We start from the raw sequence: 26,966 nt of genomic DNA, 5'->3' as shown, positions 1-26,966 counted from the left end.
TTTTGTTTCAATGTATAACTATGTTCACATTTATGTTAATACAATAACTTAAAGGGCCTATTTTATGCCTATCATTCTATTACATTATTTCATATAATCTTTATAACAAATCTATGAAATCTGCCCTTTTACTTCCGTTTTACAGATTAAAGAATAGAGACTCAAAAAGTAATTTATCCAAAGTCACCTAGCTTCTTAAGTGTGATACAGGTTTCAAATATAGTTTTATCTTGAGTTCAAACAAACAAACATTCCTTTATCGTCTATATGCTCTACTGTGTGGTTTCCCCTCTAAGCCTAACTTTCCTTTGGCTAATTTAAGAATAGAATTGTAGAGATGTGGAAATTCTTGTCAAAATCCCCCACCCCTTCCCCATCTGCTTGTGGCCACTGCTTTGATCTGGAGGAAAGAGGACAAGGCCACAAACACTGAATGATAAGAAGAGAGATAAAATGAGTGAGGAAAGAAAAATGACCTGACTTCATAGAATAGACCTTAAGGGGAAAGAGACAGCTGCTTGGGGTCGGCTGTGAACTCACACTGTCCTGGCAGCCCAGGCCCCTGCTCTCATAGAGCCCGTAGCAGGCACATCCACTTGCCTGCACACTTCAGAACCAGGGCAGGTCTGAGAGCTACTACGATGTGGCCAGCACTGCTGAATTCAAAGGTACCTGAGTCAACAGTGGTGTTCTACTGCAGATTGATTGTTTCTGGTATTGAGCTCTCCGAGAGAAGAGTCAGGAGATATTTTTACACTTCCAGCCAAAGATGACGAGACTGGACAGGTTCTGTGATTTCAAAAGACTTGACATGATTTAGAAATGATGGCTGAATGAAACAATCACTGACATTTTATAAAAACAGTATTTTTGGGAGACAGAATATTTAACTTAACAAGAACTCTGAAGACCCCTGCCCTTTAGCTTCTGGACTCTCAAAATTAGAACTGCAGGAGCAAAAGATGATTTGTGCTCTCTCCCTAAGAATTTGGGAGTATAGTTGACCCTTGAAAAAAATGTGATTGAACTGCGTGTGTCTACTTACGTGCAGAGGTTTTTCAATATAGATATTGTAAATTTTTTTGGAGATTTGTGACCATTTGAATAAAACACTTTCTTTTCTCTACCTTGTTTATTATAACAGTATATTACATAATATATATAGCATACAAAATATGTGTTAATTGACTCTTTATGTTAAATTTGGGGGGAGTTAAAAGTTATGCACAGATTTTGAACTGTGCAGGGGGTTAGTATTCTTCAAGGGTTGACTTCTTCAAGGGTCAACTGTTGTAACTGTAAGAATCTAGACCAGAGGTTGACAACTTCTGGTCTTTAGGCAAAATGTAGTCACAGATGTATTTTGTGTTATAGCTTTAGCCTACACAGTGACTAAAATGTCAAGCTTTGGACACATCTTAAAATCAAGCCACAGTGGGCTTCTATTTTTTACAGGCAATCAATTTGAAGAGGTCCCCTCTTTTGGTGCAGCATAGACCTTCCAATCTGCTTGGTGTCTAGCCCTCTCCTGAGGAACTGAAGCTCCATTTATTTTTATCACTAGACTTAACTGAGGATTCCTTTCTAGAAGACTGAAAGCTGTCTGGCTCTTGTACAGATCTGAGCTGGGCATCCCTGTAGGCATCTCACAACCACTGGCAAAAGAAAATGAGCCCTTGTGTTGCTAGTTACTGTAGCAAAGTCAACAGGAAAAATAAGCTCAAAGCTCTTCTATGTTTTCTAAAGAAAAATTTCAAATCGTTTTTTTTTAAATTTACTCATTACTTTTACATTGTTATTTTTTCTCTTTTCAGTAAGAAAAAGAAATAGTTCATTGGACATAAGCACATTTGAATCCCAACCTATCAACATCTTATATATTTAAATTCTACTGGGCTCTGAGAATATTTTTAATAGCTTGTTCAAAACAAAGCCAGTAAAAAAGCAGAAATAAAAGTAAAAAATCTATAGTTGAATGAATGATTGCAGAGAGGAATCTATGTGTGCTTCCCATTTAATTCAAGAATTCTTAAATAAACAAAACAACAGAAGCAAAACTCCTTTCAGTTTTATGAGTTGAGAAAGGCCTTTTATGCAGGCCACTTCTAGAGCAGTTTTGTTTGGATAATGGGCAGTTGTAAATATGACTGTAAGACTGATGTAACTTTTTTTTACATCTGAAAATAGTGCTTTCAGGCTTCTTTATGGGCAACCAAATAATTCCTATGCAGGTTAGACTTCACAGTGATCAAATGAGTATCATCTCTATGGAGCAGTCCAATCCCTCATCACCTATCACCCCTTTAGTGGGAGAGTTCAGGGATGTATAAATCCACGATGTCGCGGGTTTGACTGAGATGTAGTGACTCATGTGCTGATTGGATATTTACAAAGAAATACTGGACCTGGTAGCAGCTTTTAAAATGAGCTGTCTGAATATGACTGAATCAATAAAAGCCATTTTACAGACTAATAGAACACTAAATGTTGATAAAGGTTAATATCAATATTGGTAAATATTTGTAAACTTTCACTTTGCATAGAAAAGTCTATTCATAAAAAGGGCCTAATTTCTTTCTCATCTGCAACTTAAGGAGTAGGTAAACAGATGAGGAAATTGAGTGCTTAAGAGTTTGTGACTTAATGTCACATAACTAGAAAGTAAGGAAGCTGGGAATACACCTCAGGAATTCTGACTGCATTCAGGGTGTCCATGAAATCTTGCTGCATTAGTGTTAGGGAACAGTGAATTCCCTGGGCTGTTGGGAAGAAAAGAGATATGATATGTGCAGCCTAAGATGTGATTTTAGCTGTTGTTGTTTTCTATGACCATTTTTCAATATAGAACATAAACATCAGCTGCCATTACTACTGTTTTTACCTCATCAGTATTGGGGAAATCTGCAAATTGGGTTAGATAACACATTTCAGTTTGATGGAGATTTTCTCTGTTTTTATTAGGAGGGAGTATGAGAGTTTCTCTGATCAAATGGAGAATAGCTACTCACTTCTGGGAAATAACCACAGCCCACAATCAAACCTAATAAGAAATAAAAAAAGGAGTAACTTATTTTGAGCAAAGGTGTTAATAAGCTAAAAAATGAGGCTACAGTCAGAAAGTGGACAAAATGCATGTGTTTGAAACAAAAAGACTCTAGCTTTAAAATCCAGCAAACAGATACATGTCAGTATCAGTAAATGGAAAGAGAGGTGGACACTGTGAGCAGAAAACCAAGAGACTGAGTAATAAAATCAAACACATTCATAAGGCAAGTAGAGGAAATGATCAAAATAATCACCAAAGAACAGTAAAGTCTACATCTAGCTTTTTTTCTTCCCTTCCGGAGATAGGTTGACATTACTGAAATCTTGCATTAGTTTTCTCTAAAACTGCAGATCTCGGGTTGGACAATAAAAATATCATGGCAGTTAGTTCTTCCAAAGAGAGATGCCATTGCCCAGGAGAGGAATTCAATATGCCAAGAAAAGAAATGGAGCTAATGGGTGTGATGTGAGCTACCAGAGAGCTCTAGTAATGTAAATGTGAGCATTTAATATTTCTAAGCATATAGTTTTTCAGGTTGTAAAGCTTAATTTGTAATTCAAAACACTGTTTTGAGAAATAAAGAGAAAATGAGCAAAAAGCCTCAAAAATAGTGAGGGCTAAACTATATCTATTATTCTTTCCACACATGCTTTCCTAATAGGAAAAAGTAGGACAAAATACCATGCAGGAGTAAAAGGATCTCAGAGTCTGGAGACAAAAGTTAAGTTAAATAATTTGCCCAGCATTGCTTAACTGCTAGAAATGCACAAAAACCAGGCCTGTTTAATTCCAAAGCTCTTGCTTTTCCTCTATGCCATTGTTCTTCTATAAATGAGAGGATCTGTAAGCAATTGAAAGGTGATAGTTACGCTTATAATTTCCTTTGCTTTCAAGTTTCAGATTTAAGACCTAGTACTTCTGCCCCAGTGGATAAAGGCCCTGTAAACTGCTATAGTGACACAAGTAGCTCAAGTACCAATCCTTCTGTCCCTTCCTCCTCTGGGCAGAGGCCTGGGGTAGGGATGGTATAAAGCCCAGGACACTTTCATGGTGAATCCAGGACCCAGGCCTGCCTCTCAGTTCCCCCATCTCAGCTTTAGCCTGCGGCAGCACCCCACTGAGCTGAACTTGAACCCCCTCTAGTGAGGACACTTCACATATTTAGTGACTGTAGGTAGGGAAAATGAAATTTCAAAGCCCAGGGGGAAAACACAATGAGAGATGATGGACTTGTTGAAAATAAAAATTTTTTGGATCTTCTCCCCCAAATTGTGGGGATGATATGTAGGAGGAGAAAATACTCAAGTAAATATAGTATGGTGAAGAGAGTCTGTAACATGAGCCTGGTGTCCCCAGGGAAAGTTCTTAACGTTTGTGCCCCCTGGGCAAGAATTAACCCACCCTCAGTCCACTTTCCCCTCCCAGACTTGGCTGGAATCCCAGAAAGCAAATGTTTTTAACCCTTCCTCTGCCCCTTGCTTGCTGCTTGGGCGACGCCGTGACAGGGTAGCCGCCCTTCTCTCTGTCCCTTTGTAGGACAGGCTGGCTCTAGCCGACAGGGAGACAAGGACCAAGTGTGCGTTGGAACATTGAGCTAATCCAGCCGTAATAATAAGGAAGAGCTTACTTTTCCCGGATGTGGCCCGACTCCGTTTAATTAATCTAGGAGTGTGAATTAAAGCTCAGAGGTTAGCAACTAATTAAAGTCACTCAAGTCCGAGTTGTCACACCTCAGGGCTGGAATCCAGGGGCAGTCGAAACTTGCAGGAGCTGTAAACGTGGTCAGTGGAAACGAACTCTCCATTCGGCTCCGCAGCACGTGACTTCCTATTTTGTAAGGTACTTCCAAGGGACTTCCTCCGTAAAGTCAGTCGTCCCGGGAGATTTCATTCAGCGCTGTAGCGAAGTTTACTTCCAACCTGGGACAGAAATTTTCCCTGAGATACAGTTTTAGTTTCTTTTCTTTCTCTTTCCTCTGATATTGTCAGCATGCAAGGATCTTGTGGCTCCTGTCCGTGATCATCGGAAGCTGAATACACTGGTGCAGATCTCAGTGATCCACCCCGCTGAGCAGGGTCTGACACGATACTCAAGCACGGAAATTGTGGAGGTGAGCATGCTGTGTGCCTGTGTTATTCTTGCTCACTTTCTCTCTCTCTGGATTTGAGCGAACAGTTGGAGTGTGTTAATTCATGGGCTGTAGCTCTGCTACGTCACCGCCCCCTGTCACTTAGGAAAGCATACCTGACTTAAAGCTTCCCGGAATAGACAAATGGGGGAAGAACTTGACTTTTTCACAAAAGACCTTATTTATCTCGGGTAAATAGAAAAATTTCCACTTTGAATCCTCAACTAGATCACCAAAGAAAGACAAAAGGGAAAATATAGATTTTAATGAACTGGACTGGATATTTATTTTAGAGAAAAAATCATAAAGTACCAGAAGAGTTTTAAACCCGTTAAATGTTTTTGCCCTTTTCATTGTTTTCTATATCCTTCAGTCTGTCTGTGGAAACTTTATATTCTCTGCTGTTTGTGTGAGTGTCTTTTTCAAGTGTGATGTTTTTCAAAGATAGGTAGATGATTAATTTGAGAAACTGAAGTTTCTACACAGAAAGTGTTGAGTATTACTCATCAGATGAGAGATTTCCTATTTACATTTATTGTTACTAATATAACACTCAAAATGTGTTGGGGGGAAACTTGTTATTGTGGTGGATAGGATTCAGAAGAGGAAGTGTTTCCCTTTTGATTATTTAATTCTCATCAGACATATTTCTCAGCCTTAGTGAATGATTTTGAACATGCGGGACTAAAGAAAGTGTACTTGAAACTTCTTTGCTCTGCCTGCTCCTCACAGACCTGTGAGCCCTGTCTGTTTTGAATGAGTAGTTTCTCTGTAAGAAACTAAGTGCCCACCAGCTCCTTGCTGCCCTTGATGGAATAAATGACTCAGATTGAACTTTACTCATCTTTCTCCTGGGAATGACCCAGACCCTGAATCTGCCTTTTGGAATCTTTAGGTTCTAATGCTGGTATAATATGCTGTAGTTGCATTAACAAAAATAGTCTTAATCACAGAAAGAAAACTAAAATTGTAAAATTGTTCATTTATATGAAAAAAAATTCAAGTATTATTCCAGTTTAATTACTTTAAAAATATTGTCAAAACTTAATTTAATTGGCTACATTTCAAAATTTAAAATTTTAACCTAAACAGCTGTTTTGGGCCATTTTATTCACTGCCCTCTCTCAGAGTGTCTAACAGAGTGCTGAACAAAAAGTTGTAGTGGTTGAATCCAGGAAAAGAATTAATGCACACATGATAACTTGTGAAACTTCCATAGACAACTGGGTTGCATAACCCTAGCAATCATCTCAATGGTATAAGGCAATATGCATATTTAAAAATAGATATAAAATTTAATGGTGGATGTCACCTCTCTAAAAACAAATTCTGATGCACTGAATTATCCTGTGCTCTGCATTCTGAGCTTGTAATTTCATAGCCCCCAATCCATCATATTTAGTTTCTGTCATTAGTTTTCAAATTAGTCAGAGGAAAAAAAATGTAGCTGAACATCTAAAAACAATGGACACTATCAGAGCGTGGCTTTCAATTGAATCATTACAGAAAGGAAATATAGGGACAGCATAAGATTACCAAATCGTTTTTGATGAGAAAATAGCTTCATTTTAATTTGATCACTCAATATCTTAGATTATTTGCATAAATTACAAGTTATGTCCATTAAATGTATTCTGACCCCAAGAAGGGCTCTGCATCTAATGAAAATAAATTGTTTTTCAAGACTATTAGCAGTTCTGATAATGATGCAGGGTGCTTCAGGACCAACAGCTGTCTCAGGACTTCGGTGCTCTGGGCCTTGCTGCTGACTGTGGACATCATTTGGCAATTCAAACCTCACTTCTGCTAGAACTATTTCTTAGAAAAACAGACCCAGACACACTGTGCTCTCATGTGTCACTGCTTGCTGCCGCCTGCAGTTGCTGCCTTACTGAATCAAAGTTGTCTGCTTGCGCTGTTACAGGGAACAAGAGACCCACTGTTTCTGACTGGTGTCACATTTCCATCTGAGTATCCCATCTATGAGGAGACCAAAATAAAGCTAACAGTCTATGATGTCAAGGATAAGTCTCATGACACTGTAAGTACTGGCACTTCTTTCTCTCATTGGAAGAGGAATTATGCTTTTCCAAGCTATTGGGTTTTTAATGTAACTAGAATTTTTCAAAGAGGGTAACTTGTACTGTGTGCAAGTTTTTCTTTTAGTTTGCCTTTTTTTTTTCAAATGCACCTTGCTTAGTGCCAAATTGGCAATTGGTTAGGATCAGAAGCTTTCAGAGCAGATTTTTCTCTTTTCTTAAGAAAGCTGGCTTAATCTCTTGGTTTACATTTTTGTTGTTGTTTTAAGGAGTTACTGAAAGAGTAACACTGTGGGCAGAAAACAAGTGGAAGAGATTAACTTTAAATCATGTTTCAAAACTTTCTAGATATTGTAATTACCCTAAACAAAGGATTGATAAAGTGCTCTAATTTCACCGTGTTGTCTTTTACCTACAGTATAGAGAGAAATTTTCTTTTCCTGAAGTTGTTCCTGGCACCAAAACAGAGTGGGAACTAGAAGTAGCATGCAGAAGCTTTGATTGGCCTCTTTATAAGAAGGTCATGCAAAGCCCCAGTAGTCTTTTGTTCTAGATTCTTCAGTCTCCCTACAGGGTCTGACTTGCCTTCCACTTGAATCAGACCCTGTTGTCAAGCAGTTAAGTAATCAGGCTACTATCTCTGAAGGCCACTGTAAACTTAGGCAGGAGAGAATCCTATAGGGTAAATATTGGGAAGTGGCTAGCTTAAAGTGAGTCCTCTCCTTTAAATCTCTTCTGTTAGCATTAGGTTTTGTCTGTTTTCAAGGCAGGGGACTGATTGGAAAGCCGGTGTTTGCTGGCTTGTGAAACACTGGTTTTCACAAGCGAGCAAACCCTTTGACAGCAGGTGGACCCTATGCGAGAGGACTTCTCTTTGAAGCTAAGCAGGGCTGCTGGGTCTGGAAAGTCACACCTACCTGGTGTAGGGAAAATGCAACTTTAAACTCTGCCCTCATGGAGGCTAATGTTCAAATGAATGGTGGGAGGAGGTGGTACAGCTGTACAGAGAAGTAATAAGCAGAGAGAATCAGGATGACAGGGAAGGCAAGGCCTCAACCATGGAATTTTATGATCTTTCAAGCACATGATCAAATTCAATCCTCCCAACAGTCCCAAGGTATGAACAGGACAGAGAATATGGAAGGGACAGAGGTATAGGAACGCTATGATGCAGAAATGAAAATGTTGCCCCTACACTGTTGGGTTTCTTAAGTCCTTGGAAATAACAGAGTTAGAAATATTAAATATCAAAGGTGTTTCTGTCCCCTTCAATCTTACTTAAAATGTGCATGTCTGTTAATACTTTAGGGATAAATAATTAGCTTAGTCATTAATTATGCTTTTTATTGGCTTCTATTCTAGAACTAATTATTTAGGATCTTTTTAGAGACTTTCTTCCTTGATCAGAGGTTCTATCACATAAAAATATTGAATGAACTGGAATCACTGCTGCGAATAGGACTTGTAAAATTTGAACATACTTTAGAAAAGCAACCAGTTATCATTTACCAAATGCTGTTAATTAAGGTATAACCTCTTCCTTAAAATAACCAACAATTTAGTGATGGAAGTGTAAATAGAAAGACAGTTCATTAAGATGCTAATAGTTCCCAGGAACATCGGATCTTTATTCTGGCACATTTTCTCTCACTTCTTAAGTTTTCTTTGGGGTAGAGAGAGTGGAAAGATGGAGGCAGGAAGTGGTTTTAAAGTACAGTTTATAATTGTGACACTTAACCTGAATATTTAAGATTGTAATACTTTTTAAGGATTAAAAAATGAGATTGTGAATATTTATGTGTTTGGGCACATTAATGAATTATATGCATGCATTTAAAAGTTGTTTAGATATTTGATCCTAGCAAACCATTGATCATATTAGGCTGCTTCAGGATAATGAAATCTTCTATACTAGCTGAATATTAATTAGTTGAGTCAGATGGCTAAGTTGCTTGTCTTTTCCTTTCAAGTTTACCATTACTTGGAGTTAACCAGTCAAATAAAGTTGTTACTTTGCCATTTCATATTCATTCAAATAATATTCATTTTAGATATTTTTAAGGAGAAATGATAACCTTTCATCTGTGTCCTTGAGGCAGCTATCATCTAACCAGTTGTTGTTCTTGTATTCCTCTAAACAACTGACGTAAGATTGATTATCTGAGTGACTTCAGCAGAAACGCAATTAATCATTGTAAAAAAATGAGGAGTACAACTGTTGATTCAGAATGACAGTTGTTTCTTCCTACTGCATCCTTCTTTCTTCCCATTTGTGGCAGATGGATAGATGATGCTTGAGAAGTGGCGAGACGGGGCGTGGGGGGTGACAGAATCTTTATTAGAATTAAAATGACCTTTTATTATTTTCTTCACCATGAGGAAATCACCTGTTTTTCAGAGTGGGCTGCTCTAATGTCCAGCTGTTTGGTGGGGATTTTAAAGTTTGAAATTGAAGTCTGTGGCTAGAATATAAGAGCCCAAGTTCTGACAATGAAGTTGATTTCTCCTGGATATATGCTGGTTTATGCTCTATTTTAAAACTCCTAGAAACTGAAACAACATAGACAAAAGTCTATGTTTTTAAAACATTGAGTCCAAAAGTGTTTTTAGATCATCATTTACAATGTTCAGCCCTAGGGAACCAAGCTGGAAATCTGGGTCTTTCATATGTTACAGCAGAAACTCAGAGGAAGGAGAAATTTATGAAGGAAAAGAGTATCACCGACAAGCTTTGTCTCTCCTTCCCATCCAACTGGTGTTTGGAAGGTACTGAACAAGGCTTTTTCAGCACTCCACAGAAGATAGCCATCAGTCTGCAAACATATGATTAGGTCACAAAATTGCTTTTTCCTGTGGTAGAAACTTGAATTTCTGATGTATTTTGCAGGAGGGCACATTGCCCCATTCCTTTTGATCTTGCAGTAAATTAATGTTTGCTGTATCCTCAACTTGTTAGATGTTCACTTTGTAGGATTAGTCCCATGTCTGATAGACATTGAACATTTCTCAGGTGAGGACATTTTTTACTATCAGTTACTAGCAACTCCCCATTTGTACCTTTTGAAAAAAGTGATACTTATCAATATTGATTATAAATTGATCTCATTGAATGTGTTATGTGCCCAAGGCCATTTAGTTCTAGTATAATTCCTCAGAGAGTAAGTATCCAGCTCAGTTTTTATGTTTTTCTATGGACAATAAAACCGTTTACATTTAGTATACTTAGACTTGGTTTGATTTTCTGCATGAACTTCTCAGAAATTTAAGTTTAACAATACCTGCTGAGATATAAATTCTGTGAGCTGGCTTTCATCTCTATCTAGAAGATTGAGTACAGTGGATAAGGAAGAGAAATTGAGATTATTGATCACTAAGTAAATACCAAGCACTATGTTTAATATATTAGCTATAGCTTCTTCTTTAATCTCCATAAACCTTCTTTGAGAGAAATATTATTAGGCCTATTTTAAAGATGAAGAGATTGGGACTCTGAAAACTTAAGTAGGCCAAGTCACAGATCCTTTATTTTTTCCAGGCTAAACTATGACACATATATTTGTAGGATTTCCCTCATTTTCATTCCCACAGTATGGTCTTTTAACTTCAACTGATACTTTACAAGCATTCTTCATTAGGGTTCAAAAATTGATTCAGAAAAAAATGTCAGTATTCAAGTAGAGGAAAAAACCCATATCCCAAATTTTAAGTTCTTAAGTTAGCATGTATAACTAATTGCAGATGTCTGAATAAATTTTAAAATGAAGTGGCCAACTACTATTCATGAAAAATCAGCTGTTACCACCTGTTGTGAAATGGCTAAGTTTATATCTCAAACTTTGACTTTTGTTCCCCTGGCCTTGTTTTTCCTTTTCTTTTATGTGTACTGTGTGGGCCTCTCAACTGCTTGTTCATTCAGTGTGCCTTTTGGAAAGCTCCTGTCTACGTTGTGGCATAGTTTGCAAGGGGAGTTACCAGTTTAATATAGAAGTTGGTCAGAGTTCTAAAATATTGCTGCAATTCATAAATGACTTCATTTCCTTTCTACCTAGTGATTCATGGTATATATTTACAAAAAGTATGTGTATATTTTACTGAGGTATAGTTTACATTACAATAAAACGGACAGATCATAAGTGTTCAGTTCAATGAGTTTGACATTTGCATATGAACACGTAACCTACACCAAAACAAGACATAGAACATTTCCATAATTCCAGGAAGTTCCTCTGTGCCCCTTTTCAGTCAATTGCCATCCCACACACCCTGAGGCAACCATTTTCTGATATATACCAACGTACATTTATTTTGCTTGTTGAAATTTATGTGAATAAAACCATATAATATGTGCTGTCTTGGGTTAGTATCCTTTGGCCAATTTAATGTTTTTGAGATTCATTCATATTGCTGAGTTACTCAATAGTCTATTCTTTTTGGTTGATGAATGCTATTGTGTTATAGTACTATAATTTGTTCATCCTCATGTTGATTGATATCTAATTACTTGCAGCTATTGACAATGATGAGCAAAGTGTCTATGAATATTTGAGTCCAAGTATTTAGATTTATTTCTAGGTGTATTTGATAATGTTTTATGCTAACATACAAGGTAATTTAAAAAATACAGTTTTCAACTCTTATTTGTTAATAGGTAGAAATAAAATTATTTTTGTCTATTGACCTTGAACTTGTAGCCTTGCTAAATTTACATATTCTTAAGGAATTTTTTTTAGATTCCGTAAGACTTTATAAATAATAAGCATCTTATCAATGAATAATGAAATACTTATGTGTCTCTGTCTAGTAATTGTACATTTTGTCTTTATTGAACTGGCTAGGAGCCATAGGACTTTCAGTACAATATTGCTAGAAGTGGTAACAGTGGAAGTCCTAGTTTTGTTCCCAAACTTAGGAGAAAAATGTCACCGTTAACTGTGATCTTGACTGTAAGTTTTTCATAGATGCCTTTTATCAGATTGGGGAATTTCCTGCTCTCCCTAATTTGCTGTGAATTTTTATCATGAATGGTGTTGAATTTAGTCAAAGGCTTTTTTTTTTGGTATGCATTTAGATGATCAAATGTTTTTCTTATTTATCCTGTTAATGTAGTGAACTACATGAATTAATTTTTGTTGTATGTTAAACCAACCTGAGATTACTGGAGCAATTTTTTCAACTGGTAGCTCTTCCACCTCTGCTCGTCTGCCCTTGCATTGGAGAAAGCCCTGTGCAGCTTAATGGTGAATCTCTCAGCTCTCCTGCACATTGAAATGCCCTCCTTCATGATATGAAATCCCCTAAGAGTAGGTAAATGGGTGAGACTCATGCTGTGGCTAGGGCACCTCAGGCTTCAAATCTTTCTTGCCAGGTCACATATGCTCTTTAAAGTTTATTACAAGTCCAACTGGTTTTTATGAAGGATCCATTTGCTGCTATTTGGGCTGAAATAATACCAGCCATGGGCATTTCTTCCCCCTGGGAAGTGTCTTTCACTCTCTGGATTTCATTTCATTTTGGTTTATTTATGCCTTCAGTTTGCTGATGGGCTTAACAAAAGCTATAATTTGGAAGTGTCTCTGACTTCCCAGTGTTACCATAGGGGTGAGAGTCTCTTGCATCTTTGGGTGTCTTTACCAGAGGTGCAAGTGCTGCATATTTAAGTTCTTCCTTTAGCATTTATGCTACTATCTCTGTATCTGCATTTCCATCTCTGTCTTGTATTTCCCCTTCTCTGTAGTTTGCATCTGAAGTGCATTATACTTTCTATGCTGCTTTTTACACTGATTTTCATTTTCTCTCATATTCTTGTTTTCTCTCTGTGCCACTGTTATCTGTACTCTCACAGTAGCTGTTCTGTATCATCTGTTCAGGGCTCTTGTTTTAGTTTTCGTTTGGGCTCCCACAATAGGAAAGGGTATTCATCAGTACCTCCTCACTTTCCATAGGAAAATAATGATGTTTGCAGGGGGAAAGACAGTTTCTTTGGTAGTGAAATAAGAAAACGAATTTACTCACAAAGGAAAACAAGTTTCTCACACAATGTTTTGGGCATAGCAAGAGTGACTGCTTGACTGTAAGGTAGCCACATCCTTATTTCACAGAGATCAGCAGAACTGTAGTTTCAGTATTTTCCACCCCTGACTGTCTATGTCTGTGAATGTGAGTTATAGAAACATTGTTTAAACCTGGCTTTAAGAAAAAACAAAAAACAGTACTACCTGGAGTTAATTTGCCTTTTACCAATTAAGATAAAAATGATTAGGTAAGGCCACTTTCCCATGATCTTTTCAAAATTGAACACTATTAATGTTAATTACAAACATAGAGAATCTAATCTATCCTGTGTTTCTTAATGGAATGCTAGACTCTTATTCTTACTAAGACCTACCTCCATGCAACATTTCATTTTAAACATCATGAGGTATTGAGAAGAGTGGTTGGGTAAGCTGTGGGGTGAGTCTTGGTTGGGCTTTTTGAGTCCACAGATTGGAATTTAGTCATGTCTACATAAATCTAAATTGATGGGTTCCACTGAGAAATTTTAGGGAGATCTTTCATTCCTCATCATAAGGGAGCAGAAATTTAGGCATTAGGCTTGTCTCAAGAACACAGACTAGGTGGGGAGCAATTACTCTGGTTATTGTACTAGAAATCTCTGTGAGTCATAGTAGAAATCTCTGTGAATCATTGGTATGCAAGCAGTATACTTTGGCCATACTGGGAAAAAAATAGAAAGCTTCCTCAGATTAATTAATAACAAAACTTGATGGATTAAAAAAACAGCTATAATAAAATTTCATTTAAAAACATAAGTACAAGTACAATATCTTGATAAAACTCACAAAACATTTTTGAAAAACAAAGGGATAATACAGATGAAAAAAAAACATACGTACAAAAATTATAAATGAAATAGTATTTAGGAGAATTCTATGTGGAAAAAGAAAAATATGCTGTGGCCAAGAAGAGTTTATTTCAGGATAGCAAGAATGACTCAGTCTTAGTACACTGATCAACATAACTAATTTTGTTAATAACTTAAGGAGAAAATTCATTGGGTTATGTCAGTGTATTAAAGAGGCATTTGATAAATATACATCTAATAAAAAAATAGATTAAATTATAGGAATATAATAAAAATCTATCCTAATAAAGTAATATAAATGTTCTATACAATGAAAAGTCTTTCACCTTCACACCAAATTAATCACTATCATTACTATTTAATTTTTTCTTGGAGCCTATAGAAAATACAGTAAAAAAATTATACAATTTGTATAAAATTTGGAAGGCAAGAAACAAAACTATTTCTCTACTGATATGATTAAAATACCTGGAACACCCAAAAGATTTTAGTAAATAAAGACCAAACATGCTAATTTGGTAAGTTAGTTGGTTACAAGATAAATATATTTAAAAATCAATAGCTTCTATTTTATAGCATAAATTATGAGACAAGTATAAAAATCTTATTGAAGAATATAAAATAAGATCTTTACAAAAGGGAACATATCTGTGTTGGAAGAAAAATCTAATTGTCGTAAAATAGAAAATGTCTCAAATTCAATTTATAAATTTAATATAATTCCAAATAAATCAAAAGTTTTTTTTATGGAGAGGGATGTTGGAGATTGGATAAAATTATTTTAAAAAATTTATTTAAAAAATTAATATACAAAAATAACGAAGGCCATTTTTAAAATAATGACTAAGACTTGCCTGATCATGCGTCAAAATATAACATAAAGCCAGTGTGATACATTTTGTATGATTTGATCATAGGATTGGACAAACAGAGAAGTGAAACAGAATGTCAAATCCAGAAGCAGATTCCAGGGTACATTTTAATTAACTCAATGATTTAGATAGTTTTAACTAGTAGGAAAAGAGTGTTTAATATAAAAAAGTGTTGGTTAAGTGATTAAACATCTGTTGTAGTCTTACCATATTCTATGTATATAAATACATTTCGGGTAGATACATTAAATGCATAAACTAAATCCATTAAAGCTCCTCTAAGATAATCTAAGAGACTATACCGTCTAGAGGTGGGGAAGGGGAGCAAGGAAAATTCTCTTAAGAATGCGAATCCAGAACAGGCTAGCATTTGACTATCTGGAAGTCTATACATTGAAAATATATAGCATAAACAAGTGAGAAAAAGTATATATGGAAAATAATATGCAAATCAGAAATTGGTGGATTAAGAGTTTTTCCAAGTTTAGAAAAAGGGTAAAAAAATTGAACAAAATTTTTGAAGAGGTAATCCTTAGAACTATAAATCCATATGACTCAGAAACATTAACAAATGTCCAACTATATTTCTTGGTGACAAAATATTGAAATAGCGATGTGATCATAAATTTTTATTAATAAACTTGTAAAAACTTTAAAGAGCCTTGCTTGCAGGGGTGTGGGAAAAAGCACATTCTCATACATTGCTGATTGAATATAAAATTTTACAACTTAGAAAACAGACTCTGCCAGCATCAGCATCTATTAAAATGAAAAGTAAATGTACATTTTGATTTAGCAATGTTATTCCTTATTATCAACCTCATAGGAGTAAAACATTACTTAAGAATATACGGAAAAGGATGTTTGAGAATTGATGTTTAGAAAAAAATCAGAAACAGATTGAATGTGTATTAGTAGTGGAATGTGTGAATACATTCTGGTGTATGCACGCTGGGGATATTATGAAGCCTTAGAAAAGAAGGATGTGGTTAATTGGGGCTTTAAAAGCCAACTTTGAAGATGCAGGAGGCATTGCATCTTCAAATGAAAAAGCAAGATGCCTGAAATGGCATGTAATGTAATGACATTTTTTAAAAACTAATAGTGAAAAGTGCCTTCATATACATGTGTGTATTGTTTTATATTTAAGCAATATATAATTGTATCTGACTGCCATGAATATGCAGAAAAAAATAGAAAGACAAATGCAATGAACTGAATGGGGGAGCAGAGGAGTAGATGATAAGGGGAGAGAAAAAAAGAGAGCATGAAACAAAATAATGGGATAAAACTGTCATGTTAATGGATTTTTTGAACAATTTCCTTATTTTTCATAAAATACAATAAATGGAACTTACAAAGATGAGTCTCATTCCCATACTTCCACACAAAATGCATTGTCCTGAGAGGAATATCACCTTGCATCCTGAAGATTCAGTGTAGGAGGGCTGGCAGGGCCTGGAGACAGGGAATGCCCTGAGCAACCAACTGCTGGAGGAATGTTGATGGGTGCAGGACAGGGATATCAGTGCCTGGGATGATGTGAGGAACCTACTGTCAGCAACCATCTATAGGGAATGAGGGTAGCAGCTGGAAGTATCACTGAGGCCTGTCAAAGCAGAAGAAAAAGAAAATGGCAGTCATTTGAAGTAGTTGATGAAGTCCCTGGGAACTCCCTGAGATGATCGCGGGGATTCCGTAGTGGGACTCTAGGATCAGCAATAGCGTAGTGGGAGCACCATCATCCTGCACTGTGTTACAGTCAGTAAACTGGATAATGCATTCATGTTTCAAAGTAGGTCGAGGAGCATTTATCATTTTACTTGCAAACACCAATCAAATGATCTGATAAGTGACCACTGAGATACGTTGAGTCTAACTTGGACTCTGAGCTGGCAGAGTTCTGCTACAAATTATTTCCCTAGACCCCAGGATATTTACCTCATTCTTAGGGATTTCAAGTATTCCCCGGATGTTACCATTTGCCCAGTGGCTTAGGCCTTTAGTGCCTGTCTGGCCAGTTCTGGCTGGTTCATGCTAGTGACATTCTTGGTACAACTAAGTGCAAATGGAAGCTTAGTGCACACTCTGCCTGATGGAATGTGACCTACGTGAGCCCTGAGGGCATGTCTTGTGTTGGCTTCCCATTTCTGCTTGGTTTTGCAAAGCTTAAATGTGCTTTGTTGCCAAAACATTTCTTCTGATTAGAAAGGAGCAGAAAGGAGTGATTTAAAAGGTTAGTTTGCTTCAGCTAGAAATAGCTTTTAATTACCATAAGTTTATATACTCCACACAGCAGGAACAAAAGGAAATTGTAAAGAAACATAGGTTTTCCTTAGAGTCATGTAAATGAAATGATAATTACAACTAGGTTCAGGCTGGTATTTAAATTCACATGAAAATCATTTTTAAACACTGAGAAAAGTCATGTATACCAAGGCAGAAGGTGAGGTCACCTTCTGAAAAATGTTAAGAGACGTCTGTTTCCACATCACAAATATTTTCTTCTCATGCTGCCATGAGCTGGGTTACTTAGGTGTCATGGCATTAAATTAAGCTGTCTTTTAAGATGTGCTCGCTGAGGATGGAGCCAAATGTTGAGTGGCAGCTGTTCCTTATATTGTGTCCTAAGGAGTTCAGTATGTGAATTCATTAAGGTATTGGTCTTTCATGCAAACTTAGGTAATAGTTTTTAACCACGGGAGAAAAAGCAGCTTTGGGAAGGCACTAAGAGGTTCCTTTAATCAGATGGGGTCTATAAGGGTATTTAAAATTTTCAGTGATGTTCTGATATTTTGAATTTTTGAAAAGGTCATTACTAGTCATATTAGTATTTTAGAATGTGGGAAAGCAGTTTTTCAAGAAAACCTTAATTGGATAGGATTTAAATATAAATAAGAGCTCACCCCACCCCCACCCCACCACCTCAAAGCTTAGACCACCCCTACTTTCAGGGAATTTAAAGCATATGTTATAGCTCCCACATTTGTTTTTCATTCCTGAATTTAAGTTGTGGCATAATGAAATGTGCATAGCAGCTTGCTCTGGCCTCAGGGCAACAGTGAAACTAGGGACTCATATTAGGAGCTCTGGACATGTGCTTGCATATATACACATACATATACATATTGTTGTAAATATAAATATGAACATTGAATAATATTCACACCTTTGTATATATGTGTATATTAGGTAAGGCTTTAAATTTTAAATCCCAGGATCAAGTTTATTTGTTGCCTCCCTTTCCCCAAAAAGAGCCAAAAATATCCTTAGGACAATGTTAATAAGAAAAATTTTCTTCTCTCTGAAAAGAGAACCTTTTCAGTTAGTGTAGTTTTAAAGGCAGAAGCATATTTTCAGATTCTGTTTTATTGCTTTCTGCATTCTGTTTTCCCTGCCACACATGTACAGTAAATAATTGCTTTCCTTTGGTATTAGTTTCTTTGGCTTTGAACTTGCAAACTAAACAAGTACTTGAGAAAAGAAAATACCAATATTCCCCACCAATGGATGTGAGAACAATGGATCTGAGTGCCATTATGGGAAAATCTCATACACGTTGTTTAGGAAACGACTATAGCAGGGACGTTTTCAAACTTGGGATCAAGGATACAACTCTGTGTCCCCTCAAGGATTCCTTCTCGTTTGTGGTACCACATTAAAAACAAATAACGTGAAGTTAAGATCCAGAAACTCTAATCTCAGATCTACTTTTTGTGTGACTTTGGACAAGTTACCATTTTTGGATCTCAGTTTCTCAGCTCTAAAAGGTAGACCATGATTCCCACTTTGTCTACTACTGGAAGGAAGTAGACTAATGTATGAAAGTGTTCTGCAAGCTAGAAATGCAATAGAAATGCAGGTTTCACCATTTAACTGCAGATATTATTTTTGCACTCAGGATGTACTTTCCTGAGTATTTCCAAGAGATGGAGCCATGGTTTCACGGTATCAGACTCCTTGGGGCTGACCCTGTTTGTAGTGGACTGAGTGCCAGGATATCTCATCTATGTTCCTGTTGGGTGATTTGTGGCTGGGTGCAGAGCCTATTCTGGTACACCAGAGATGTTTCAGTTTGAAACATATGAACAGCAATGAATAAGAACCTGTTTTCTCTGTTTTAATTTTAGTATTTCATTAATCTAATGAAAAAGAAGAGGAAAAAGCCCTCTTCTTCAAGATTCACTTTTCGCATCATACTTACACCTAATGGGCGGACTAGCAAGTCACCCTGTCCATCTTTTTCACCCTTCCACCTCTGAGTCATCATCCGGTTTGATTTTTGAGACATAATTTAGACCGCCCACAATGGAAATCTTTTGTACGATTCTTTGGCCTTGGATAGAACAGAAAGTCACCTTCCTCACGATCTTACTTCACATTCTTTCCAGAGATAGTTGTTGGACAGAAGATGAGAAGAATGTTTCTTTCTAGCCTGACCTCATGAAATTTAGGAACGCCCAACTAGAGAAGCTTGTTTGAAGGGACTTCTGAGACCAGAGCCACCTAAAAATTGTGAAAAAATATTTTTGTTTTTCTTCTGAGGGGTAGAAATTTATTAATTCACACTAAATTTAACCATTTAGATTCTTGGGCACACCAAAAATAAAATAGAAGACAAGGCTTAGGTGATTAATTAAGTATCAACCAGAGCACAAGTTGTATTACTGGATGGCAGATCACAGGGGAGGATTATCCCCTTATAGCTACACATTTCACTTCACCCTTTACTGTGGTGCTCACTCTTTTTGGGATATCACAGAAAATAAAGAACAAATAAATGACATAAAACCCCAATAATTATGAAGAATTGTACATACAGTATTGTATTTGATCCTCACAGGGACCCTTTTGTGACAGGGAACTGGAAAGTAAATTTAAATAATTTGCTCAAGGTCATATGGAAATGACCAGAATCTATGTCTTCTCATATGAATCCATTGGACTGTAGTATGTATCCTATGAATGGTATTAAGGATCCTAATTATGTTATTAATTTGATTTTGATGATAATTTTTTTAAGTCAGTCCACTGCTTGTAAATGTGTTTGAGACTTTCCTCTTTAAGTTGACCTTCATTAAGGGGAAACAGGGAATTTACTTTTGATGGCTCTGTGGATACCTAGAGGGACAACCTTAGATAATACATCTTGCCCATGGGGTCAGTGTATCTGAATACAGTTGCTAAAATACCCTGATGGTGTTTCAGTTGTTTTCAAATTGGATAAGCCTACCTTAGGTTACTGGGTAATAGCTATGATAGTTACACGTTAGTAGTATTTGGTGCCTGTCTCAGTTTAGCTGAGTCACAGCGTGTGAGCCTTTAGTGTTGAAGAACTGACATCCAGGAGGAGCTAAGCCATGTTATGTCATCATGAGATCTTATCCTAGGATGCTGATAATGTCAAGTTAAAGAAGTCAAGTGAGCAGAAGAGTTGTATATCTTAATGCTATTTCCTCTGGTTGGAAATTCCTACAGAATATTTGCTATATCATGTTTAATTGTGTCACAATTTATTAATTCACTTAAATATTTTTATACTTACTCTGTAAAGTGTTGCATATATTAAAGTATAAAGACATGTAAGTACACAGCCTTCTTTATGTCACTTTGATTTTTGTTATGATAAATTTTACATGTGGATGGGATATCCTGTAGAAATACCTAAGCAATCATTTGGAAATAGGTACATAAAGTTAAGAGAAAATGACAAGATATATATTGTTTAGAAAAAATATCTGTCTAATGGTAACTTAAATAATTTTCCTTTTTGTTTCTCACATAGTAAAGGGGAAATGAGTGGTATCATGTGATTCTGTCCTTTTTAATTTAGAAAAATAAACATGTCCCAGACTCTTTCCTGCATCTCATTGGCTAGAATTGTTCCCTTTGTCACCAGTAAGAAGGGAAGCTGATAATACAATGATCTGTTCTTCAAACTTTTTGTATTGGAGTGATTAAAAAAAAAAACAAGTTGGAAATTACTTTTGAATTAGGCAAGTAACCACAGGATTTGGAATAATGATTTGGAAGGCATCCTAATAATAGAGATCTTTAAAAGTGAGAGAATTGAAAAATAAAAATAGCAGAAAATGATCAAAGTCAAAACCTTGGGAAATAGTGACATGGAGAATGAGGAATGATTAGGTTTCAGTAAAAAGATAGTCACCTTGCACCATTAGAATTGCTGCTGTCAAAGAAACATAAAATAAATGTTATTTCTCCACAGCTAGGACGTGGAGAAATTGGAACACTTGTGCACTGTTGGTGGAAATGCAAAATGGTGCAACTGCTATGGAAAACAGTATGGAGGTTCCTTAAAACATGAAAAATAGAATTAACATATGATCCAGCATTCCCACTTCTGGGTATATATAAAATATTGAAACAAGGTTCTTAAGGAGGTATTTGCACTCTTATGTTCAAAGCAACACTATTCACAATAACTAAGAGGTGAAAGCAACCCAGATCTCTATCAGTAGATGAATAGATAGACAAAATATAGTCTATATATACAATAGAATATTATTCAGCCTTAAAAAGGAAGGAAATCCTGCCACATACTACGATGGGATGAACCTAACATCATTGCACTATGTGAAATAAACCAGTCACAAAAAAATGAATGCACTATGATCTCAAATATGAGGCTCCAAAGTCGTCACAGTATAGAGACCACAAGTAGGATGGTGGTTACCAAGGGCTGGTCACTGCAGGCAGAAATGGAAAATAGTGTTTGATGAGCACAGAGTTTCAGTTTTGAAAAATGAAAAATGTCAGAGGATCTGTTGTATAACAATGTGAACATACTTAACACTACTGAACTGTACACTTAAAAATGGTTAAGATGGTAAATTTTATGTTACACATTTTTTACCACAATTAAGAAAAAATAGGTTAGCTTTCTGCTTTGGAGGTTTGGGCCAGGGCTTGCAAAGTTGAATCTTTAACAAGTTGCCAGTTAGTTGCTGCTGGTCCACTGGATCATACTTTAGGAACTTCTACACTAACAGAAGACTTACTGCTCAACACTACAATCCTCTGTTTATATGTCTATCTCTCTTTCTGTCTGAATTCCTGGAACAGGGACCATACCATTTTGTTTGTCTCTGACTCCCCAGGTTCTCAGCCACTGTTAGTTCCTGAATAAATGTGTGTTGGATAAATAAAAAAGATTAGTGTCTTAGAAACCAGATTAGAAGAGTTTTCTAAGATGGAGAGGAAGATCAGTGTTGCCTAGGTCTAGAGAGAGATCAAGGAAGATGAAAAAGGACTAGTGGATTTAGTGATTAGGAAGTAACTAGTCTTTCAGAAAATCATTATGTGCTGAGGAGAAGCTGGAATCTAAGGGATTAAAAATAAGTGAGTGCTGAGACTGTAAATACTGGGCAGCAAGAAGAAGGAAGAGGAAAGGAGTGTGAGTTAACATTCAATATTGTTTAAGTGGCCTAGACCTTCTCTACAAATGTGTTCAAATTTACCCTGTGCTAGAATACCTTTCTGAATGTTAACAATGTTACAGTCCCTTCCTTGGGTCAGTTTTCCGTGTGAGTAATAATGAAATGTTTCGTCTGAACTTAACTCGTTTGGGCAACAAGTGGAATTGAGAATAATTTCTATAATGTGTTTGGAAATTCTGGTGGGAAAGGAATTGTGTAAGTAAAGATCACCAGGAATATGACTTCTTTGGGGAATTTATGATGAGTATTGTCCACTTATTTCTTCATATTTATAACAATATCAATAAAAAAAGATTATTTTAACTAGTTGGACATGGTCCAGGAATCCGACATAATTCTGTTAAAAGGAAGTCATGTGGAAGAGCATGAGAAAGAACATATATGAAATCACATTGTTATGTCTTGTGTGCTCTTGCCCATCTCAAAACTAGTGTAAGATGGAAAGTCCTCCCCCTTATTTTGGAAAATCTTTTTCTGCATCTTCCAAAGTGTTACTCCAAATGAATTATGATAAAGAATACAGATCATTGAAAAAAGTTATAAAGATGAATGTTAGCATAATAAACACATCTTTGTTTAGAACAATGGTCTCTGAGATTATAGTCAGATTGGGAGCAGTGTTATTTCCAGGCTCTAACACTTATTCATTTTATAAGCCTGGGCTAATTACTTAATCTTTTTGGGCCTCACTTCATTCAGCAATAAAATGATGATAGTAAGAGTAAATATTACATAGGGTTGTTGTAAGGGTGAAGTGAGATGATTATTGTAAATCTCCTAGTGTAGTACCAGGCATATAGTAGCTGCTCAGTGAATGCTGGTTGGTATTGCTGCTGCTTAACATTATTATGGTGATTATGGGATTTATTTATATTTTAGCACCATAGTTAACTTAGGAAAGGTTTTTGCTTTATTTTTTGTTTGCTTTGACCGTAAGTGGAGAAAAACTCTCAACTGGGATAAAATGTAAGTTTTTCCTAAATGACTCTTTACCTTATATGTTTATGTTTAAATATGTTTTATTTATATTTTGAATATGTAATCATCCTCATCCTCATCATAACAGCAGATCCTTAATAGCACTACTCTGTACCACACACTGTTCTCTAGAATTTTTATTTGCTTAATCTTCACAAGATACTAACAGATAGATATTATTAGTATTGTCTCCATTTTCCACATGAGAAAATTGAGGCAAAAAAGAGGAACAAACTCTTAAGTTTTTGAATAAGTAGAAGTACTTGGATATGAACTAGAACATTTAGCTCCAGAATCTGTGCTTTTCTTAATCATTACATTTTAAATGACCTTAAATAACATAGTAAAAAATATTTATTGTCTAGATGCCTATTATGTTTTATCACAAGAGTGTTTTTACTTGTATATTTTAGGTCTCAAAGGGAACAATCCTAACAATTTCTCTAGAAATGTATTTTTCTTTAAGTATTTGAGATTTATGATCTTAGGTTTTCAGAACCTTGAAAGGTTAACTGTTGTTATTCTAGTCATCTTCTCAAATACTCTCTGCTTTATGAAAGGGCACCAATCTATTCAATATAGATGCAAAAATAGAATTTATGACACATACAGGTTTTTGGCTCTTCAGTCAGAGCTTTTTCCACTATGCTGAATAACACAGTGTCAGATTTTCAAAATAGTAATTGTTAGAGCCTGCAGCTATTTGAGACTGATCCCTGTGTTGGTAAAGAAAATAAATAATACAGTTTAAAACTCTCAGAATTTCAAATCCAGAAGACAAGTGCACTGCATGCCCCTGTGTTTATCTATTTGTAGGCAAATACAGAGGGTAAGTCCTCGGTTCAGAGCAAAGAGTGAAGTAAAATCTACTTAAGCCATCATGTGAGATACTATTTGTGGTGACATCAAGGGAGCAGAAGACATCATAGTAAAGGTACTAGGGTATTTACTTCTAATACTGAAAGACTGAGCTAACACTCAGTCTTGGAGAGGAAACACTTTTGCTGATAACCAGAATGGATAGGATCAACCTTATTTTTTGTAATCACAAATATGTTAAGTTGCTTAGTCAGATATACATTCCTACCAACTGTCAAAAGTCATATTAGAAACAAAGTAAGGGCTTGGGAAGGGAGGTCTGCCCATGGCTGAAATGCCTCCTAAGTGCCTTTACACTTTTCTAATGCAGAACCAAATCCAAGTGATACTTGCTACCTTTATTATATTTGTTAATCTTTCCTTTTCTTCAATGCACAGCATTATTATTATGTAGATATAAGACTTGGGGACCCTATTCAGAATCTGAACTACTTTTAATAGCTAAATCAAGGTGATTTCTTATAATGAAAATCTTAAAGAGATTTTGGAAGTCTAGACGAACTCTGGGGAGACTGTTGTGCAGAGATCAGTGAGCTTCATAAGAGTGAGTAACGGAACGTGGACTCCGATTTGAGTGTTGGTGGTCAGTGACCATGAGCATCCAAGCCTGAGGTCAACTTTTCTCATTCATGATAAGAGGTATAGATGAGAGGATGAGTGTAAACTCCAGTACTGTCTAAGTAATAAATGTGTCTATTCCTACTTGTTGGTCAGTATGTACTATAATAAGTCTCCTTAGCATGTGACCTAAACCAGGCCAATCACGATGGAGGAGGCAGCTCTCTTTCTTGGGATGTGAGGTGAGGTTCTCAGCAGTTTTGTAGTCTTCCTTTTCTTTTGTCCTTCCCTTTTTCCTTCCCTCCTTCCTCCCTTCCTTTCTTCCTTCCTTCCTTTGGACTGCCTCTTCTCCTCCTCTTCCTCTTTCTCCTCCTCCAATTATAAAGACCTACAATATAACTGGCCAATTACTATTTGAATTCTGCATTTCTAACATGATTTCTGTTTAGATTGAATAACCTAAAAGATAGAAATTTCACTTATTTTCACATACCTAAATTCCAATTAAGAGCTAATATTTGTAACCAATGGGTATCAGAATAATTATTTTTCTGCATCTTGCTTTTGTATCCTTTGATATATACACATTATCCCAGAAAATAAAGCCTGATGACATAAATTGATGCTAGCTGGCAGCCAGCATGACCAGAATGACTAGTGCCTAGCATGTAACAAATTCATTCTCTAAAAACAAGGAAAGGTAGAGGTAAGAATTTCAGTGCTGAATTAAGAAGAGAACATGCCTCTTGTACCAAACTTAAGATCTGTGTATCCTGTTCCAAGTAGCACCAGGAAGAAGGAAGCTTATGTTGTCTGGCACTTATTAATTTAATATTCTTGAGTGATTAGTGATGTGGACTCCCAATGTCAGGGTATCAGATACTTTTAATACTAGGGTATTTTAACAAATTCTTCAAAACCCCTGAGTTTTTCTGCATTCAGTGTTGTGTCTCATTTCAATGTCAAAACAGATTTTTAAAAACCTCAAACTGTTGATCAACAACAGTGGTTTACTGTATTCTAAATTCTATCTTAACAGATAAGCTGGTTATTTTGTTTGCCCTGTTTCCACCTGCACCCCTACCTCCCCAACAGCTATTCTTCATACTTCTCTGTCCTGCTCTGGCCTCTCTGAGCTCAGTACCTGAACTCCCTTGCTTCCAGCTTTATGAGGGGTTTAGCCAGTGTGAGGCCCTGAAGAGATCAGAGCGCAGAAGAGAGAGAAGTCTGACCGTTTTCAGCCCCATTCCCATGCCTACCCTCGCTCAGGTTCTAGAATTGGCTGCTTTCCTCTCTTCTCAGATTTCCTATCTGGTCCACATCAATACTCCTGAACCCTTCTCTCAGCAAGTTACCCAGAAGAGTGGTCGCCTCCTTTATTCATTCCATAAAGGGTGGAGAGGACCCCCTGCTGTGGTTTCATTCCCAGGTGCCTCCACAGCCTTTTTGCATCTCTTGACTCTCCTACTCTATAATGGGTCCCCTTCACTAATCGTCTGCAGTTAAAAGATCTTGAGCACACCCCTGACTGAGGCAGCACGCAACTTGCTTTAGTGAGGAAAGATTGTTACTTAGCCCTATACAGTGGTGACACCTTTAAACTTTAGGACATTTACATTTGCTCCACTCTTTCCTCCTTGTTGACTATGTCTTACTTATTTTTCCATTTCTAAGTCTACATCAACCCTCAGCACATTGTATTCCTCACTGGATATGTTGAGGAAATCTTTGTTTAGTTGAACTAAATCAAATTCACACTGAATTCTCTTATTCTTATTGCATCAGACACAATGTGTAGTAATGCTAAGCTACATAGATTACTGAGTGACAATTTGCCTAAAAAACACTAAAGTAGTCATTTATATAATCATGTTTCATGTTATTTATCCTTTTTCCACTTATGATTTACCTTATTCTCATGCAGTAACTTAATGAGTCTTTTAAATTAGAAATAGTTTCCTCTAGTAATATTTCATTAGAGCCATTTATTTAATATTTTATGCAAAAATTATGGTTGTCATTTTATAATGTGGGAAAAAGGAAAACACTTTAAAAATTATTCTTCAATTTAAGTAATTAGAGGGACAACTTATAAAATCAGGATGCAAGGTCAAATAGGAAGGTACCTTGAGTAAGGAAAATAA

General features: G+C 36.3%; 1 protein-coding gene across 1 annotated transcript in view; it reads left to right on the top strand.

Annotated features, from left to right (window-relative positions):
• The window catches only part of INPP4B (inositol polyphosphate-4-phosphatase type II B), a 948,429-nt gene that overhangs the window by 552,052 nt on the left and 369,411 nt on the right, over positions 1-26,966 (top strand). The window contains exons 8-9 of the mRNA XM_057502657.1: positions 5,035-5,156; positions 7,099-7,215. Coding sequence (XP_057358640.1) covers positions 5,035-5,156; positions 7,099-7,215 — 239 coding nt within the window. The remainder of the gene's footprint in view (positions 1-5,034; positions 5,157-7,098; positions 7,216-26,966) is intronic.

Source organism: Manis pentadactyla, chromosome 5 (assembly GCF_030020395.1).
Source record: "Manis pentadactyla isolate mManPen7 chromosome 5, mManPen7.hap1, whole genome shotgun sequence".
NCBI classification, from domain to species: Eukaryota; Metazoa; Chordata; class Mammalia; order Pholidota; family Manidae; genus Manis; species Manis pentadactyla.
Note: the sequence above shows the minus strand (reverse complement) of the source record. Positions and strands in the feature narration are given on the sequence as shown.